The sequence below is a fragment of the Chaetura pelagica genome, unplaced genomic scaffold, assembly GCF_000747805.2.
Source record: "Chaetura pelagica isolate M959 unplaced genomic scaffold, ChaPel_1.0 scaffold109, whole genome shotgun sequence".
NCBI classification, from domain to species: Eukaryota; Metazoa; Chordata; class Aves; order Apodiformes; family Apodidae; genus Chaetura; species Chaetura pelagica.
Genome location: NW_009970725.1, coordinates 14852566 through 14872740, shown reverse-complemented (window position 1 = coordinate 14872740; position 20175 = coordinate 14852566). Strand labels below are relative to the sequence as shown.

At 39.1% G+C, this 20175-nt stretch overlaps 2 protein-coding genes across 2 annotated transcripts in view; one reads left to right on the top strand and one right to left on the bottom strand.

Annotated features, from left to right (window-relative positions):
• The window catches only part of AFG3L2 (AFG3-like AAA ATPase 2), a 27008-nt gene extending 17458 nt beyond the window's left edge, over positions 1 to 9550 (top strand). The window contains exons 11-18 of the mRNA XM_010006938.1: positions 2017 to 2170; positions 2729 to 2836; positions 2999 to 3124; positions 3973 to 4083; positions 4658 to 4773; positions 5729 to 5929; positions 7569 to 7763; positions 8892 to 9550. Of these exons, the coding sequence (XP_010005240.1) occupies positions 2017 to 2170; positions 2729 to 2836; positions 2999 to 3124; positions 3973 to 4083; positions 4658 to 4773; positions 5729 to 5929; positions 7569 to 7763; positions 8892 to 9134 (1254 nt within the window). The 3' untranslated portion in view covers positions 9135 to 9550. The remainder of the gene's footprint in view (positions 1 to 2016; positions 2171 to 2728; positions 2837 to 2998; positions 3125 to 3972; positions 4084 to 4657; positions 4774 to 5728; positions 5930 to 7568; positions 7764 to 8891) is intronic.
• A 2889-nt stretch (positions 9551 to 12439) lies between these two features.
• Positions 12440 to 20087, bottom strand: TUBB6 (tubulin, beta 6 class V). Its single transcript, XM_010006877.1, has 3 exons — positions 19980 to 20087; positions 19061 to 19171; positions 12440 to 14067 (listed from the first exon to the last, which is right to left on the bottom strand). Exons 2-3 carry the CDS (start codon positions 19119 to 19121, stop codon positions 13004 to 13006), a joined length of 1125 nt encoding a protein of 374 aa, XP_010005179.1. The 5' UTR covers positions 19122 to 19171; positions 19980 to 20087; the 3' UTR covers positions 12440 to 13003.
• Positions 20088 to 20175: the final 88 nt, after the last annotated feature.

Genomic DNA, 20175 nt, shown 5'->3' with positions numbered 1-20175 from the left:
TCTATGCAAGTGATTTTCAGTTTTTACTACTGAGTGAAATCTGAAACAACAGCTGCTGCTTTGGCTATGAAGCCAGGTTTCAACACAGTTGTTAAGTTCTGATGCCTGTAGAAAAAAACACAAGACTGTTTTAGTTTAATTTCTATGAATTTAGTAAGACAGTTGTTAATGATGCTAAATTGATAATTTATAAATTATGATGTGCTGGAATTAAAACTGCTTACATAGCTGTAGTGGTTTGGGACCAACATGACAAAAAAGGAACAGCCACGTGGCTGCTCACTCAGCTTCCCACACATACACTGGGATGAGGGAGGACAAAGCTCATGGGTTCCTCCCAGAGAGTACTCCACGAACCTCTCCTTCATGAGTCCTTCCCACGAGGTCCGGAGCTGCTCCAGCCTGGGCTTCCCACAGAGTCACGGGGGCTTCAGGAACAGTCACCTCCTCTGGCGCCGGGGTCTTCCAAAGCTGCACAATCCAAGTCCACTGGCAGCAAATGCACTGGCAGCAAAATCCAAGTCCAGTGGCCAAGTTCACTGCTCTTGGCACCTTCAGGGAATGTTCCACCATGTTCCTCCATGAGTGCTTGGGCACCTTCTTCCCCTTCTTCCTCACCAACCAGCAGCCCACTCTCCTTCCCCTGCACAGCTCTTCTCTGTCAAGTGCTCCTCTGCTTCGGTGTTACATCAGTTCTTTCGTATGTTAATTGCAGAGACATCTACTGTCCCTCTAATGGCTCCTTGGCTGGGTTTGGGGCAGGGGGAGTTTCTCAGCTTCTTACTGGAGCCATGCCTGGGACCCTTTCCCTGCTACCAAATGTTAATTAGAACAAATGTTAATTAATATAATTATATTGTGTTAATGTATTTTGTTCTATAACTTCTGAAAAATAGTTGTATATTTCTGGATCTGTCCCTTTCCAGCCAAAAGATAGTTCACTCTAAGCACTTGTCACTTGTTTATCGTGTTACTTCATGCTTTGGTCTTTCATTGTGCTTTTTTCAAATTCTGTTTACAAATCTGAGTGACTCTTTAGAGTGTGTGTCCAAAATTCCCATTGCTTCTATCTGCCATACATTGTTTGTCCTCAGACAAGTCTTCTCTAGTTACATGTCTAATGTACAAAGTAATAAAGCTCTGAACTGTGTGTAATTCCCACTAAGGTCAAAATTCCTCTTTAAGTTTTCATTTCCTGTTTGGTCCAGTTCAATTCCTTAGTTGTAAGTCTGTTAACTTGCTGGACTGGTTTTGATGAGGTGCTTTAGATGTAGTTGCAATTAGAGTAACATTGTAATGTTGCACCTTAAAGCCAATCACATTGTCCTGTAATTACTAAAGCAGAATTTGATAGATAGTATCTTTACCTACCTGAAAGCAAAAAAAAAAGTTTTCCACTGTTTGCTTAGGTCTTAGCCATTTTTCCAGGCTTCTAGAAGTTCATTTAGCTTCCAAATAAATATTTGGAGTTCTTATAGCACATCTAATGGAGAGACAGGATGGCTAAAAGTCAGTATTTATAAGAGCATATTGTTAGAGTGCCACGGTAAGCGCTTGCAAGTAAGCCTTAAGTTTACTGTAGGAGCTACATCACCCTGTTCTGTCTGTAGAAAACCTTCTGTGGTATGATGAGTGATTGTATGATAGCATGCTTGTTCACATTCCAGTTCTGCTTGTAATATTGTGTGTTAAAGAGCTTAGAAGAGCTTTAAATCACTGAAGTTTGGAGACCTTTAGACCTGAATTTGAAGATTTATTTCAGTTATTGATGAAAATTGGTTATTTCTTAAGGCTTTTAAGTTGTTTGTTCTTCATTTATGGACACTTTAGTGATTCTTGCTGAGCAGCAGCTGCAGTGTAACTTAGTATTGCCTAGAGAGCTGACTGGAGGCTTTGCAACACATGTTAACAGGCATACTCAATTGTCACAATACTGATGTACCTCTTCCCCTCCTACCTACCCCCTAACTGAACAATTACAAACCAACCTAATGCATTCTCTGTTCTTCAATTAAGGTTAGAGACTTATTTGCTCTTGCTCGTAAAAACGCCCCGTGCATTCTCTTCATTGATGAAATAGATGCGGTAGGGAGGAAGAGAGGAAGGGGCAACTTTGGAGGACAAAGTGAACAGGAGAACACACTCAATCAACTTCTAGTAGAAATGGACGGTAAGTATTTAGCATCTGATGTTTCCTTTGACCTTATTGTTATAAAGTCTGCTTGTTCAGACCTGTTAACAGATCTTTAGGTTCTAGTTTAAATATAAATTGTGTTTTCTAAGATGAAGAATGGTGATTCACTTTGCAGCATGATGTCCTGATAAAATCTGTTCACAAAAAAGAACCTTGGTTCTGCATCTGATAACTTTGTCATAGTTGAATAGGCCAAAAAAAATTCTTTGCGTGAAACCAGTCTGTAAAAAAAACTTAGGCCAATCATGCTGGTTCTGCAATTTCCTGAGCAGTTAATCTATTACTGCATTTTGAAGATAAAGCAGGATTTGATATAGTATTTCACAGAGCAGAGCCCAAGGCCATTTTTTGCTTATTATGAAAAACTGGGCAATGCTTCAATAAATGGAAGTATTTTTAACTTTAAGATTATTTTTTTTTTAACTGTCAGTTCTTATCTGGCACTGTAAAGTGAATGGTCTTTATTTCTATTTTATTTTATTTTTCATAGAAATTGTATTTACACAGATCTTCTCTATTACATTTCTTTAACAGGATTTAATACAACCACAAATGTAGTAATTTTGGCAGGTACTAACAGGCCAGATATTTTAGACCCTGCCCTAATGAGACCGGGACGCTTTGACAGGCAGATTTACATTGGTGAGTTTTATCTGCATCCATTGTGTTCTTCTGTGTTTGTAGAATACCACTGAAATCACTGCAGCTATTTACATGTGTATTTTTCTTGCACACATTCAAATATAAAATACATATGTGTATAATAGGTGTGAAATGTAAAAGCATGCTTCTTTCATTTTAAAGGACCCCCAGATATAAAAGGAAGAGCATCTATTTTCAAAGTTCACCTTAGACCTCTGAAATTGGACACTGTCTTAGATAAAGATAACCTAGCAAGAAAACTTGCATCACTAACACCTGGTTTTTCTGGTAAGTGACTCCTTCCTAATGGCACTATTCTTCTCCAATTGCTATGTAAGCTGTAGATATTTTATTTCCCTACTGCTTCTGATTTACTTGATCCTGATCTTCTGAGTGGCTCTCTTATTTTATTGTATTTACTGGAGCAACAGGAAATTACCTTTCCCCCCATGAGCAAGTAGGAGATTTTAGAGGATCTTAGGTTTTGTCTGCCTCAATCAAGGTGATGGACCAAATGGCTGTTTCTTCTGTCTTCAGCAAAAGCAATGGAGATACCTGATTGCTGTCACTTGTGTGTGTTCTTTTTAATACATTTGTTGGATTCTTTGAACACTACTAGAGAAGGCCTGGGTCTTTTGGAGTCTGTGTGCATATTCTGTAGGGGGATTTCTCTTTCTGAATGTAGAAACTTCTCCCTGCAAAATATACTGTAACCTTGTGTTGCATTAGGAAGGAAGCTGAGAACCTCCATTACTGGCTTGTAATTTAAGTGTGTTCTGCTAAATACATACAAGTTTAAGTATACTCTGTGGGAGACAGAAAACTTAGGGAACATAGGATGTATCAAACAAATACTTAACAGGTAATAAGCTCTGTTTGGTAGTTGTCTACCAAAAAGAACAATCCTAAAGCCTGTAACCATAGTATGTGTATTTCAGTGTCTCTTAAAGAGTTATGCTATATGTAATAAATTATTTCAGTGTAATTAATTATTTCAGAGCACATTACCCTTCATTTTCAAGCTCTAGGAGAACCTAAATAAAACTAATTCTAGATAAGGTTATCTTTATGCTTTATGCTAGTCTGAGAGAAAATTGTTGAAAATTACCAGTAATTCATGCCTTCTCTGCTTTTAGGTGCTGATATTGCTAATGTTTGTAATGAAGCTGCTTTAATTGCCGCAAGGCATCTCTCAGATACTATAAATCAAAAGCATTTTGAGCAAGCAATTGAAAGAGTTATTGGAGGTAGGTGTATCACATAGATTGTTTATCTAAAATTGTAATATGACAGGCAACTTCCTTTATATCTCTATGTGTATATATATGAAGACACGCTGAATATTTCTCCTGTTCTTCTCTCCTAAATACATCTGAGATTTAGAAGAGATGAATTCTGTTTATATTGCTGATTTTTTTAGTGGAGAAGGGTGTACGGAGAGAAACTTCACTGCAATGCTTTTCTAGTTTCTTCAGCAAGGCAAGAGGAATAGCTGTTTGGATTTAGCAATGCTTCTAACTGCTGTTAGCATGAAATAGTCTAGAAATCTTGTCATTTTTTTAAAGTGCAAATGTTTTATATAAATGCTTGAATAGTCTTCAGAACTTTTACTTTGGAAGTAGAAAATCCTAAGCAAGGACAAGTTTACAGTGAAACCTGGTAGATATAAGTTTCTAAAACTTGCAAGTTTTGGGTTTTTAGTTTTGTCAATAGAGTGTGTATGTGGCATCTAAGTATTGCTCACTATCATTCTAAGTGAGGTAAGGGATCTCAGTGGGGAAAGGTGTGTCTGAAACTATTAATCAAATTTATTTTATAAAGGTTTGGAAAAGAAAACTCAAGTACTGCAACCAGAGGAGAAAAAGACGGTAGCATATCATGAGGCCGGGCATGCTGTTGCAGGATGGTTTTTGGAACATGCTGACCCACTCCTAAAGGTAAAAGAAACTAATTTGAACTAGTCATTGAATAGTAGCATGAACAGCACCTCTTTATTTTCTCTACTTCCTCCTTTTTCTCTGCTCCCTCCATATTGACAGAGTATTAAAATATGTAATAGCAGAAGATAGTTTAAGTGTGTACGTTTTAGAGTACTTTTTGGTTCACTTCTTGTAGCTTTTTAAACTGTTTTCTGACTTAACTGTTACAGGGTTTGTAGTATAAATGTCTTTGGAAAGTGATAGGGAGCTGATGTTCCCATGAGTTTGTGTGCCTTGGTTTGTTGTTTTCTCTCTGAAGCTTCTAGTACAGATCAATAGTTCATCTCACGAGGTTATGCAGGTAGATGCCTTTTGGGGAATATAACTATAAAAATTACCATAAAGAGCCTGATTTTAATTTCCTTTCTGGATGCACGGGTTGACAAGTTGAGGATAAAGAAAAAAGCACCCCAATATCCCAAACTTTCTTTGACAATCATAGTTTTGCTTGGCTGTGTTCTTAAGCTCATCTGACTTCCAAGCTTAAAATTAATCTTGTACAATTTACTTCTGGAAGGAAGGGGATTAGTAAACATGGAAACTCCTCCAACTATTCAGAATACTAGAGAAGGAGAAATGCTTTGTCTGTTACAGAATACTTAAAGCCCCAGTATGTAACTCTTAAAGAAATATGGGTTTTCATAAGAAGATTTTAAAAATACCACACAGTCTTTGGAATAGATGTGACAGTGGTCTTACGTTTTCTTCCCAGATATTCCAGTAGTTGTTTTCCCAGTTTATAGCTAGCCAGGACTTTTAAGGGTAAATCACAATGAAGATAAAACTGTAAGCAAAAATAATGAGTTAAATTTCATGGGTGAGTATGGTGTAGATTGCAGTATTAAGTCAAACCAAAGAACATTTTTGTTTTTAACACCATTTAGTTCTAGCATTCTGTTAATTTTGATTGTAGGTATCTATTATCCCACGTGGTAAAGGACTGGGTTACGCTCAGTATTTACCCAAAGAACAGTATCTTTATACCAAAGAGCAGCTACTTGACAGAATGTGCATGACCCTGGGAGGACGTGTATCTGAGCAAATCTTTTTTGGGAGAATTACAACCGGTGCCCAAGATGACTTGAAGAAGGTGACCCAGAGTGCATATGCTCAGGTGCGTGCTTAACTGAGACTTGTTTTTCCTACGGTTTTCTTTACTACCTCACAGTAATACATGTGGGAACTGTATACTTTTAAAATGTAATTTAGCACACAGATTTGATCTTCTGATCCTACTTTTATAATTGCCCAGTTTGAAGACCCAGTTTAGATTTGTATGTGTAACTAAATCCAGAAAACACTGTATTTGAGCACTATCTGCTGTCAATTAAGGCGGCTAAAATTAAGACATCATTTTGTGTTTGTATCATAGTAACTAGCATAGGTGATTAATTAGAAATCTTATCAATGTAATGACTCATCTAAATGTAGCCATGTGCTACACACTGGTGTGTTGTTCCATTTCCTGTGTCAACACAAAAGATGTCATTTTGTAAGACACAAGGTGAGCGACAGACCTTTCAGAGTACACTTCTCCTGCTCAACACTTACCTCCTCCCTCAAACCATACCTACTTCCAGGTGTCTGGTGTGCTCTTTGTGTCTCCAGTTCTGTAATTAAATGTGTAATGAAATCTTGTTAATAGTAGTTTTATGGGACCTTCCGTGACTCTTGTATTTTACATCAAAAAATGTGTAAGTATAGAGGTTTTTTCACATTAACCATACATAGGCTCCAGAGTGAACTGGGAGCTTAAGTAAAGGATTGAACTTTCTTAAAGAAGCAAGTTAAGATGCTTGGTTTTAATGCTGAAATCTCTTTGAATTCTGAGTATTCTTTGTTATACCTATATTGATCTTGCCAAGACCAAGCAGAGAAGTGCCACTTTAGTAACCATCAAATTAACAGTAGTCATGGAGTGAATACATAAATAGCAGTATGAACTTAATTCTGACTCTGCTGGAGTGAAAAGCAAGAGTGTAGATATAGGTCAGACATCAGGAAGAAATTCTTCACCATGAAGAGGGCAGTAAGGCACTGGAACAGGCTGCCCAGGGAGGTTGTGGAAGCCCCCTCCCTGGAGCTGTTTAAGGCCAGGTTGGATGAGGCTTTGTGCAGCTTGGTTTAGGGTGAGCTGTCCCTGCTTATCGCAGGGAGGTTGGAAGTAGGTGATATTTAAGGATCCTTCCAACCTTAACCATTCTATGATTCTGTATTTGGCAATCAGAGGACTCAGTATTCAGTCATGAGTCATGCAAGATAAGAATAATTTTCACCTCTGTATGGGAGTATCTTGGGATGACATATAGTATATGATATTTGCATATGATAGGATGAAATGTTCAAGACCCTCTAATACTTAAATTATCTATATGGGTGAGCGGAATATGCTGGACTTCTGAAGTGTTTTGAATTGGAAAAATGCTTATATTTCTGGTAAAGAAAGTTCTGCTGCATAATGAAGACTTTTATTTTAGTATTTAGACTGCAAAGCATCACCTGCATCGTGAGTGACCACCTTTAAATGGTAGTATTTGTGTTCTTCAATTTAATAATTAAAAATAAATAAGTGAAAATCAACTAAGGTACCTCAGTCTGGGTATACCTGACTTTTCAGGGGAGGGTTGGCTTTAGAGGAAAAGACTGGGTCATAGCAAAATTACTTCCTCTTTTCAGTTTTGTTTACTATACTTTACATCAATATATACCTTAAAATCTTACTATGTTTCCTTTTGTTTGACTTTTCTCTTCAGATTGTTCAGTTCGGTATGAATGAAAAAGTAGGGCAGATTTCCTTTGATCTTCCTCGTCAAGGAGATATGGTCTTGGAGAAACCTTACAGTGAGGCAACTGCCAGATTGATAGATGAAGAAGTACGGTCGCTAATTAATATTGCTTATGACAGGACATTAAGTCTTCTGACTGAGAAGAAAGCAGAAGTGGAGAAGGTGAGCATTACAGTATTTTTAGCCCCCAAGTTCCAGCCGGTCAGCCAGAACCTGAATTGAACTGAATAGATTAAAAGTAGTAACTATGTCAGTGTATATGGGGAAGTTTGCTCAAAAGCTATTCAGTGTAATCTTGAGAGTGTGTCACAAGACTTAAATTACTAATTAGAAATCTCCTTTTATGTTGGAACCTCTGAGGTTCTCATCAATGTGATTTAACATTCCTCACCCCCTTATATGGTCAATATTCATTCGGAAATTTGGAGAAAAGAGTCTGTCTACTGAAGGAGGCATTTGTAGACATACTAGACAAGTATGAAACTTAAAAAAACCTGAACACAAAATACCAGGATTCCAATTCATTAGGCTAAAAAGATCTCTAAGAAGGAAAGTACGTATAACTTTCTTTATCTGAATTCCTTTTGAACATTAAATTAAAAGAATCTTTCTGCCATCTTCCTTCTCTGTCCCCCAACTGCTTGTGATCTGCCTCACAGCAGCTGAAATTACCCTTGTGCATGTTCACTTTCTGCACACCAGAAAGCCTGCTACAGCAAAAGGATAATTTTCCAGCATAGGCACCTGATAAGTTTACTGACAAGAATTTTGTATGGATTCAGTAAACGGTGGTGTAGTAGGCGACGATTAAAAAAAAAAAATCAGTGAGTGTGGTTTGTGCTGAATAATGTACTCACTGAGCCAAGAAGGCTACAAACCACACTGGTACAGCATTATACGCAGTGGTATTTTATGGTGCTCTTTAGCTTGTAACACAACAGCAGCCCTTTTGAACCATCTGGTTTGGTAGGAAGGGAGTGCTTGTTTTCATCTGTAGCTTAATGTCTTGCATCAGAAGCCTTTTGCCAGCAACAAAAGACTGCTGTAGCAACAGTGGCCCATTGGAAGAGCACTTTGCCAAATCTTAAAAGTAGGATTTGGAAATATGGTACTTTCACTATCTAAGTGCTCCCAGGGGATAAAAATAATATATTAAGTGAACTCTGAGCAACCTGTTTTCTGTCAAAATTAATCAGTGTTGAGTTTGCTCCCAAACTGCCTTAGCAAACGCTTCCAAAGACCCAACTTTTAGGTATTTTATGTGTGTGATATAACTTATTGCTGTTCCAGGTTGCCCTACGACTTCTGGAGAAGGAAGTACTTGATAAAAGCGATATGCTAGACTTGCTTGGCCCACGGCCATTTGCAGAAAAGTCTACTTACGAAGAATTTGTGGAAGGTACAGGGAGTTTGGATGAGGATACTTCACTACCAGAAGGCCTTAAAGACTGGAACAAAGAGCGTGAAAAAGAGAAAGAGGAGACAAGAGATGAACAGGTTGCTAGGCAGATCAAAGGAGGGATGCCATTTTAACTGCAGAGTGTGTGCTGATGTTGACTTGTACTCTGGAAGAGAAACAAACTCACCTAGTTTGTACTTCAAAACAAAAAAAAAATATTTATTCAACCAAGCTGTATTAGGATATGGGTGGAAGAGTGATCTCTCACTGAGATAAGGATATTCTGCTCCCAACTTACCTATGTGATACCATCGGTTCACTGGTAGAACGTGATCATCTTTCATTTGTCAGCTGAAGAAACATAAATTGGATTTGAGCTGCAGTGGAATGCCAGAACTGAGCCTGTCAAACTTGGAAACCATTCAGATTCATGCACAAATTTTGTGACACTGGTCTCTTTTGGGTTTTTTTAATGTATGTAAGCTTAAAAAAAAATAAAGTTTTTTGATTATTCATCTAAAGTATATCTGTATCTGACCTCTTTCCAAAAGAATCGTACAAAATGTATAGTTGAATGCTTAGTCAGAAGTCTGGTCCTACAAAGTACTAGCTTTGCAAAACTATCAGCTCTTTCATCTGACCCTCTTCCTCTCTGCCCTTGATTCTGATTTTTAAAAGTTTGTTTACAGAAAACTGCCATGTAAGTTGACAGTGAAACTGGACACCCACTTAAATACCTTAAAATATACTTATGGTTCAGTGTCTTTAAGTCTGAAACTCAGTTTGGCTGCTGCAGTTTTATTAGTCAGTTTTTTACAGACTTCTGTAAGATATTGGACATATGAATGTGTTGTGTAAATACAGTTTGAGTCAATAAAATCAGTACTTTTCTGAACTAAGTTTGTCCTTTTTTTTCTGGTTTCTTGGTATTGAATGCAGAGCAATACAAAACTTCCTCTTTTAGTGTAAGATTTTGCAGGGTAGCAAGGTTGTGCTCATAAATACCAAAACCAGCAGCCAAATCCAAAGGTGCTAAATCAGATTGTTTTATATTAGTTTGCCTTAAACTAAAGCTTTTTTTTTTTTTTCCTCACCTCTGTTTACTCCAATACAGTTGTCTTTTTATAGTGATCTGCTTCTAGTTGTCTACTGCATGCTAAGGATTTATTAGTTAGAGAATTCAGCTATTCAAAAATAACCAGTATTCTTTACATCCCAGAAGAGGAGGAAGCATGACTGGGTGTAGAGGGGTGGTTAAGTGAGGAAGGAGAATGAACCAAGCTTTTCTGCCAGAAAACAAATCCTTTAGGGCTTATGACTGAGAGATCAGGTTAAGGGAATAAGAAGTGATTGATTCCATCTGTATGTTGCAACATTTTGGAAAGCAGTAGGATAACAAAGGAAAAAGCTGCCTCTGAAGGGTCAGATGAAAGCTTTTTGCTTGAGTTACTTGAAGTAAATTGTTTATGGAAATTATTCTTCGAGCCACCTTAGGTCTGGCTTGTCCTGGGAGCCTGTTTCTATGCATTTCTCTGTGGCCAGGTGCTGAGCGGAGAGAGCAAATTAAGGTGGACAAGGCCTCTTAAGGTGGCCTCTTTCGTTTCTGACGAGGGCATCAGTTTTCCTCCCCCAGTTCCACAGATTTTAGAAATTCACATCAAACAGCTGTAAGTAAAGATCTGTAAAAGAATAGCCAAGAAGTGGAGTAGGATCAGAGGATATTGTTTGGATTCCACAGGCTCAGAGTCCATGCTCTGGATTGCTGAGGCAGAGTATGAAAGGCAATACAGAACAAGCTGAATACCTTAATTATTTAGGAACTCCAAGCTTCCTGACATTTTTAAAGTATTAAACCTTTTTTTCACACAGAATTTAGAGTTGGGACCTAGTTACAAATTCTGTATTACAATATGCAGCTCCACAAGCTGTAAGATGGTTCCTTCTACTTCATTCAGAAGCTATGCTAGTGCTTGAATTTAAGTCTGTGATGCAGCTGTATGACAGCAGGCTCTGAGCCTGTTACACACTCTTCTCCCTCCTGAAGCTATCAGCCTGCCATTTACAAAGCATCAAATACACTGCTAAGTTTAATGGCTTTATTCCCCATGGATTTTTGCTTTGTACTGTACTAAATATTAATTTATCTTTAATGTATACTGTGTTTAACTAAATCTCATGCTGTGATAAATACATAACTACAACATATCACGTTAGAAAGGTGCTCTGTTGGTGTTCATAAAGCCTTTAGGCATCACTCACTGCAAAGAATGTGTTGTCTGTGAATTTGCTGACTCCATCATCAGCCTTCAAAAGATAATCAGCCAGGCCCTCCCAATCTCCGCCTAGACACCTATGCCAAAGTCAGGTTGGTCAGTGTTCCAATTGCCTGTCTCAGCCCATAAAGTTGCTATATATAAAAAAACTGGTATGTGACTAAAATTAGTTTAGTTCCATTTCTGTATAGAATATAATTGGGCAGCCAGCTTCAGCTTTTGATTAGCAGTTGCCTGCTTCATATACTTCATAAATACTGTCTCATTCCCTGCATCCCAAACAAAATCTAACATCTTCTTAGGAGCAACAAAACTTTGAAAATCACACTATATTTGTAAAGTGCCTTTTTAAGTATTGAGCAATGCTTTTGCTCAGAAGGTGCATCTGGAGGCAAGAAGAAAAAGAGCTAACAGTTCCTGAAACATTTTAAGTTTGGATTTCCGGGAGGTTTCTACTTTGTTTGCTTGTTTTGTTGCCTAGAAACTAACCTAAATAGGACTTCATGTAGACAGAGTGTTCTCTGCTAGAGGCTCTCTAATGGAGAAGGGCTGTTTAATTGATATGAGAGGAAACATAAAGCATGTACTAAGAGCGAATGCTCAACAGTCACTTTGTCAAGGAGCAAGTCAGCTGGGTAAGGCAGAGACCTTTCCGTTTCAGCTTTAGTATAAGCAGATAAACTGCTGTTCATCTTTCATTTTGCCAGTTGTTTTGAATCTTGAGGATAAATACTTTTATTTTTACTTTAACCTTATTCTGTCTAGTGATTTTAACTTATCTTGATAACAAGATATCCATAGCACCTATAGGTGTGGTGAACTCATACACCTAGGTAGTGAGACATATTGACATACAGCCTGTATCCCCTCTCCCACCATGTTCTGTGGAGTAGCTGAACTTCAGCTATATGGGCTGGGTGGAATGGAGATAACAATAGCACCAGTAATGGGTGACTGCCAGAAAGACAGGGGACCAGCAAGATACTGGGATGCCACTTTAAACCCAAGGGTCCTTGAGGAACACATCACAAATTGATAATTTCATATATATTAGCTGTGAAAATCCAGCAGCAAGTGCTGAAGCCACATAGCATAAACTCAGCCTCTGACCTGCAGCTCACTGGATATTTATGTAGCATTGACTGCCCAAAACACTTTTGTTTGAGAGAATACTGATCTTTTTTTATTTTGTTTTTAGAGGACTAGAGTCAAGTATCACTGTTTAATAGTTACTGTACAGAAGAGCTAATAACATTTTCTTCTTTTTATTATGAATAACTTTTGTTCCTGGCAGTTCAGTATTGTACATTTGGCACAGAATGAACACTTCAAACCCGCATGATTTTCTTACTCATAATTGGACCAAAATAGTGCAGTGCTATTTCAGAGATTTTCATGCTTATTTTATGTCTTCTCTTGTACAACTTTAGGGATGACAGACATTGTCTTGAAAAAAAAAATAAATTCCAAACTAGTAATCCATGTTGAGACTCTTAGGCTGAAGTCTTACATGAATGTCTTGTGTTTGCCTCATTAATAGAAATGGCCTGATTTCCAAAGTGTTAAATGTCCTCAGTTCTCAGTGATCTCAAAGGACTCTGAAGAGCACCTCTAACATCTGAAGGTCATGCTCCTTTTTTTTTTTTTAAGCCTAAATACTGATTTGTAAGCCTAATTATTAGAAATCCAGGTTTGAGAATATGCCTTGGAAAATAGCACACCTAATTTATTTATTCATTGATTTCTTCTTCGTCATCTTCAAATGCTTCCTCTCCATCATTTGCTGTTGCTTCTTGGTATTGCTGATACTCTGAAACGAGATCATTCATATTGCTTTCTGCTTCTGTAAATTCCATTTCATCCATTCCTTCTCCTGTGAACCAGTGGAGGAAGGCTTTTCTCCTGAACATGGCTGAAAACTGCTCTGAGATTCTTTTGAAGAGCTCTTGAATAGCAGTACTGTTGCCAATGAATGTGGAAGCCATCTTGAGGCCACGAGGAGGTATGTCACACACTGCCACCTTGACATTGTTTGGGATCCACTCCACAAAGTAACTGCTGTTCTTGTTCTGGATGGCCAACATCTGCTCATCAACCTCCTTCATGGACATGGGACCACGGAAGACGGTAGCCACTGTCAAATATCGCCCATGCCTCGGGTCACAGGCTGCCATCATATTTTTGGCATCAAACATCTGCTGGGTGAGCTCTGGAACAGTGAGTGCTCGGTACTGTTGGCTGCCTCGGGCTGTCAAAGGAGCAAAGCCTGGCATGAAGAAGTGAAGGCGTGGGAAAGGAACCATATTTACTGCCAGCTTCCGAAGGTCAGCATTGAGTTGGCCTGGGAAACGCAGGGATGTAGTTACCCCACTCATGGTAGCAGAAACCAAGTGGTTTAAGTCACCGTATGTTGGAGTGGTGAGCTTCAGGGTGCGGAAGCAAATGTCATACAAAGCTTCATTGTCAATGCAGTAGGTTTCATCTGTATTTTCAACCAGTTGGTGGACTGAGAGTGTAGCGTTGTAAGGCTCCACCACTGTATCAGAAACTTTTGGAGAGGGCATGACACTAAAGGTATTCATTATCCTGTCAGGATACTCCTCTCGAATCTTGCTGATGAGTAAGGTTCCCATACCAGACCCTGTCCCTCCTCCCAGGGAATGAGTGAGCTGAAATCCTTGCAAGCAATCACAGTGTTCACACTCTTTTCTTACTACATCAAGTACAGAATCAACCAACTCTGCTCCTTCTGTATAGTGTCCTTTAGCCCAGTTGTTTCCTGCACCAGTTTGTCCTGGAATGACATACAACAGGGAAAGAAAATAAAATTATTGGTAATTTTGGTGTCTGCATGCCAAATGGACCCACATCTGCAACAAAAGCTGCTATAAATCTTTTAGGTAACAGTTCTACCTACAAGTATCTTTGGAAGTATTAACAGAAACCTTTTATACAGTCTCTTTTTGTCTCAAATCCCTGGTTGTTTTAATTTGTAGGTGTTGTGTTTTGTTAGTTTGATTTGTCTTGGGGTTTGGTTTTTTAATTGAACCTTTCATAAATGCAAAGATGGCCTTTACTCCTTATTTTAAAACCTTTCATACTCCCAATTCTGCTTATTCCATAAACACACGATTGTTTAATATTTAAATACTTTTTTGTTTATAAGGACCATGATACATACAAAGCTATATCACAGATACAGATTTCTGAATGAAAGGTTCTTAGACTGCTCCTGTGAGAACAGAGGCATTGTTGTCATTCAAGGATAAGGGGGGCCTTCAGAAGTCCTATTTAACATGTTCTATCAAGAACTATAGCTTTTAAAATTCATTATTACCTAGCCCAAATGCAAATACTGACAGAAGCTTCAAAAATGTTATTTAAAAAACTTGGGAGTTGTTAAGTGCCTTTTAGCTTTTACTGGTTTCACTACAAAGTCACTGTTCAGGATCTGCAAAGCAACTTGCAAAACTGGATTACTGATGTTTCATAAGCCCCTTGTTTTCTCCCCAAAGCTTCAATTTTCTTTTAATGTGCCACTCAGTATATTAAGATGGACAGTCTGGATCATTTGTTATGTCACTATTTTGTTATTATTTAGATAACAGGGAGGATCAAATAGGTTACCAGTTTTTTAATACTCCTGTTCCTCACAGTGACTGCTACCTACATAGCACTTAGTGGTAGGTCTCATGAGTAGTATTCAGAAAGAGCAATAGATTCTGAACCAGGTGTAGGGCTGCCAGCTTCTGCATTGTTTTCCAAGACCTTCCCCTTCCTTCCTATTACCATGTCTCATTTCAATTCCCAGTGCAACTGTGTTGGTGCCAAACATATCAATCAGGGAAACTGGCTGCTGAGATATTGTTTAAATATGATGGACTTTATTTTCACTGCATAAATGCTCAGTTTCCTCATGATGTATTTGGTTAGTTAATGCATTGTTCTACAGGTTGCTATATTTTTCTCTCTTTGAACCTCCAGAGCTCAGCACTTCCTGCCCAATTCCAGCTGGCCAAGGCATAAAGTAACATCCTTCCAGAATTAAATGTTTGTAACCATCTGCAATTTGCTGGAGCAGATCCCCTACTACAGATAAGGCAGCACAACAAAATGCACACTAACAAGCAGACATCACTCCAAGATGCAGAAGGATCCTAACAAAGCTTAATTCTGAGTTTAAACCTTTATTTTATAGATAGCCTAAGCATCACATCATCTTTCTTCAGTGGGCAGTGAGCTATGGAGAGAATGGAGAATAGGAACAAGGTACAAGGTAAGAGGAAAATGGCAATTACACTCACAAATGTATAAATAATATTTTCATGGGGAAAAAAAAACAATTCAGTAGAGACTCATTTTACTTGCTTTTGCTTAGTTTGTAAATTAAGTTAGGAGGCAAAATGCCTAACACAGAGGTGGACCTGTCCCTCCTTTGGGCCCTCCACTGCACAGAACTCCTTCAGTCTTAATTTGAATCATGCAGATCCCTGGATGACCACATGAGTACTACCACCATTCTCTACTGCAGTAATAGAATCTTTATATACTTAAACTGCTGAGTGGAACTGTAGCAGCAGCTGCCTACACCAATACTAATGGCTTCCCTCCAGCCCACAACTATTGGCTACTCCTGCCTGAACACCACACTTCATCCACTAGTCAGCCAGCTGCCATGGGTCTCTGACATTTTCATTCGAGATTTTCTGCTGTGCACATGAACATGCCCAGTAATCCAATCCTTCCAGACCCACCGGCTCAACAGCACTGTAAGACCACCACCACCCATATGTGTAGAACATGCTCAATAAGCCCTGGAAACTTAAGACTTCTTACTCCTGACAATACAGTACAATCTGAATACGTCATGGCCATGACAAGGCTGCGACACACCCAGAAATCTTGATAATGTCACTGTGTAACCCTACTGGATGACCTCCACTTACTAGGTACCTACCAAACCTCCAAAGATCTTAAACCCATAAAATCATCAAATTCCACCAGAACTAAATCTCTAGGTGGAAAATGAGCGTGTGTCCACAAAAATCAGGTCTCAGCAGATCTATTGCCAGTCCTGGAAGCTCTGCACTGTATGCAGTCCATTTAATCCTGCCTCTGCTTTTTCTCACTGTGGATTTACCAAGATCTAGAAGAAGTCTACATAAAGCAATCCCACAACTGATCTGCACTCTTTGGTACCTCCAGATCCTTCTACCACAATTTCTTTCTCTAATGCATCATAGAGTAGGGTAGTCACACATTCAAGTTGAGCTGCATATGCACAGAAGCTGTTTGACTAAAGGTCTATTTATATTTTAATTCCTAAAATGGCAAGTTTTTCACAGAATCACAGAATCTTAGGGGTTGGAAGGGACCTCAAAAGATCATCTAGTCCAACCCCCTGGCAGGATCACCTACAGCATATCACAAAGGAACTTGTTTAAGTGGGTTTTGAATGTCTCCAGAGAAGGAGACTCCACAACCTCTCTGGGCAGCCTGTTCCAGTGCTCTGAAATCTTATTTCAGTCCTTTCCTCTCTTTACTGCTTGAAATAAAAGACAAATCCGGAAAAAGGGATCAGTAGCTTTCACACCGACATTTCAAAGCCCAGCTAGAACAGCCTTGGTGTAGAACTAATGGTATGAGTTTAGAGAGAAGGCTAGCTCCCATGGCCAAGAGCCATTTTGTGGCTGCTCCAATCAGCTCAGCCAGCTTAAACTGGGGTGGCATCTATTCAGCAAAGCTAGCAAGGAGGTACACAGAAAAGAATAACAAACGAAAAAAGTACAAATGACAGATGGTTGACAAGAGGAGACACATCAGAGTTCACAGCAGTTCCTGGTGAGCAATCATATGCTGTTAGAAGGCCAGGAGATCTGTGGCTCTTGTACAGCAAATTCATTCCACTTGCACTTATTCACCTTTTGGAGCATCACCTTGTCGACACAAGCATTAAAGCATAGGGATGATTTTGTGTCCTTCACAATCTCCTGCTGGTCTGAGCTAAAACTACTGTATACAGAGTGCATGACCACATACTCTATATACCTGATGGATTGTCCACAGTTGCTTGCTACAGAGACATGGCCACATGCAGATACATACAATCAGAGACAGAAAACACCTCCATGAAAATGAGCTCTAACAGCCTGGGATACAGCAAGTATGGAACTGCCAGCTTCTGCCACAAAATCCTTTGTGGGCCCAGACCAGATTTTTAAAAAAGAAAACAAAATGCTTTGTTGGCTTTTGAGACAGATCATTACTTCAGCACTCAGGCAGCCATTCTGCATTATTCAGCAGGTTGGGAGGACAGTGGCTAATGTTGGCAGGGGCCTCTGTCAGATACAAGTTGATCACATGCTGTTGGTTCATTGTTAGTTTGTCAGGAAGGGAGTACAGTGAACTGGACTATTGTTGAAGACATTTTGAACTGATTTTGATCTGGTTTTACTGGTGGTATGCCAAACTGTAAAGCTCAAATTCTGGTATTTCCATAGGTCAGGTGAATTCACTTTCAGAGGGCTTGTGTGGTCCATGCAGGAGAAAGGGAATGAAAGGAAAAACCTGAATACAGAAACATACTTCATAAGGCTGCCCATGTCTTGACTTTTCTCCCCAAGCTTACTTCCACATGTTCTAACTTAAAACTCCTCTCAAAGAGATCTTTAACATCACTGACATGGAGTATTCAGAAAAACAATACGGACAGCATTAGAAGTTTTGATAGTTAAGGACTTAAAAGTGACTCTGTATGGGTTCTTTACTCCCCGTCTCAACAGAAACAATCCATGCTGAAGTTTGTTTCATACCACCCAAATAATGTTTATATTTTGTCTGTCCCTGGCAATGTTCCTTCCTTATGTTAACACAATATACCAAACCAAGCTGCAACCTAAGCTTGCCTTTGACAGGAAGAAATGTGTTTTTTGGCTGGTGCAAAGCTGGAAACCAAAAGGACACAAGTTCTCATGGTACCTTTCATTCAGATTTCCTGCTTCAGTAAGTGGATTACTTAACTTTCACACACAGCTTCCCCTTTAATGCAAGGGAATCAATACCACTTCTGTATTTTGTAAGGATGCTATGAAATTTAATCCTTGTAACATGCATTTTAAATCTTGGAGGGAAAGAACTACACAAGTCCAGAGTGAAACAGTAAACACTAGAACAAACCCTCTGCAAGAACACTGCAAAACCAGAAGCTGCCCATGTTTTCAGAATGTTCCTCACTATGTTGGAAAATAACCAAATAACTGGCTATATATGACACTGTTTTCCATATTACAGTTGGTGTTCCCCTACTGTTTACTATACTGTAAGGATCTGCTGAAAAAGTTGAATTACACAGCCTAAAAACAATTTAATGCTCAAGCATTTATTGTGAATTCAAGTGACGAGTAGCCTGGTTGGTTTGTGGTTGAGGTGGTATTTTTTTTCCCCTCTCCATTTTCTGCAGAATTTCCATGCTTCTTTTTTTAAAGAAGTGGTCTTGGAATTTCTCTGGAGTTTGTATACATGGAAAGTAAATATGCTCTTTCTGAATACCATAGGAAATTTCCAGTAGTCTGCTAATTCAAGGAATGATTAAAAGAAGAATGACCTTTTCAGTTTGTGGAATCTTTTAGCTGACTTGCAGATAATTGGAATTGTATTGCTAAGCTATTATGACTTCTCAGTACCAATGATCACTTTGGAATATGGAGCTTAAATGCTTTATGACCATTCACTTGGTAATTAAACAGCTGCTGGATAGTTTTGCTTTTAAAAAAGTGACATCCACATACCAAAAATGAAATTATCAGGCCGGAAGAGCTGACCAAAAGGACCAGATCGCACACTATCCATGGTTCCTGGCTCCAAGTCCACCAAGACTGCTCTTGGGACAAACTTCTGGGCTACAATAAAAAGCAAGTATGCCCTTAACATTCTGAAGTAAGGTAACACAGTTATATCTCTCAATACATAAATGCACTATTTCCCATGTTATGAGTCTAAGACAGATTGTACATACATAAACATTTCCTATACAGGAAGGTGGTGAAAAAAACAGTAACATAGGAACAAACCAATTCTCCTTAAAAGACAGACCTGACATACTTTGGGTCCTACAGATTATATACTTTGTAAGCTCTTCTTTAGAAAATTGTATCCAGTTTAAATTGTTCAAGGAAACTCAGGTAAGTAATGTTAACTCAAGCTGGACAAAAGACAAAGCATTTGCACTTGCAGGTTCACCTCAGTAGACCAATTTTACACTTCAACACTAGACTGACTCAAATTACTTGAGCGCCTTTGGGATTTTACTAATGAAGCTCCACTGAGTTTTTCATTACCTATGGCCCAGCCCTCTGTCATGAAATCAGAATACTACAGATGCAGGCTCACCCTGCAACTGATAAGGCACGTCTGATGAAACAGTAACATGTTAAAAGAGGAAACACCCAGAGTAGTGTTATACAATAAACAAACCTCCACTTCCATCCCCCTAAGGGCAATCCCCTGTGCCATTTCTATCTACCTGGGGAGGTAACACCCAGTTAACAGTTTATAAGAATGTAGATAAATGGGGTGAGCTTGGGTCTGCTGGGGGCTGACGGCACGGGTGAGGAGGTGACCAGATGTGTCAAGCAGCTTCACAAAACCTGTTCTCTCCCAGATACGTGCGTCCCTTCCCACGGAGTCCCCTCCCCAGCCCACACTTACACGATGATTCATTATAGTAGACATTGATCCTTTCCAGCTGCAGCGCTGAGTCACCGACATAGCCTCCGGCTGGGTCAATGCCATGCTCATCACTTATCACTTCCCAAAACTAGGGGAGGGAAAGGAGAAGTGGGTTGGGAACTGCCCTGCGGAGCCCCGGGGCCCTGCCCAGCGCCCCGGCCCCACCGCAGCTGCC

What these genes read in the sequence shown, in the direction of transcription:
- TUBB6 (XM_010006877.1), bottom strand. Translation starts at nt 19,121, where the DNA reads ATGGATAGTGTGCGATCTGGTCCTTTTGGTCAGCTCTTCCGGCCTGAT. An exon ending in GCCTGATAATTTCATTTTTG is followed by an intron (nt 14,068 to 19,060) that starts GTATGTGGATGT and finishes ATGTCATTCCAG; the next exon opens with GACAAACTGGTGCAGGAAAC.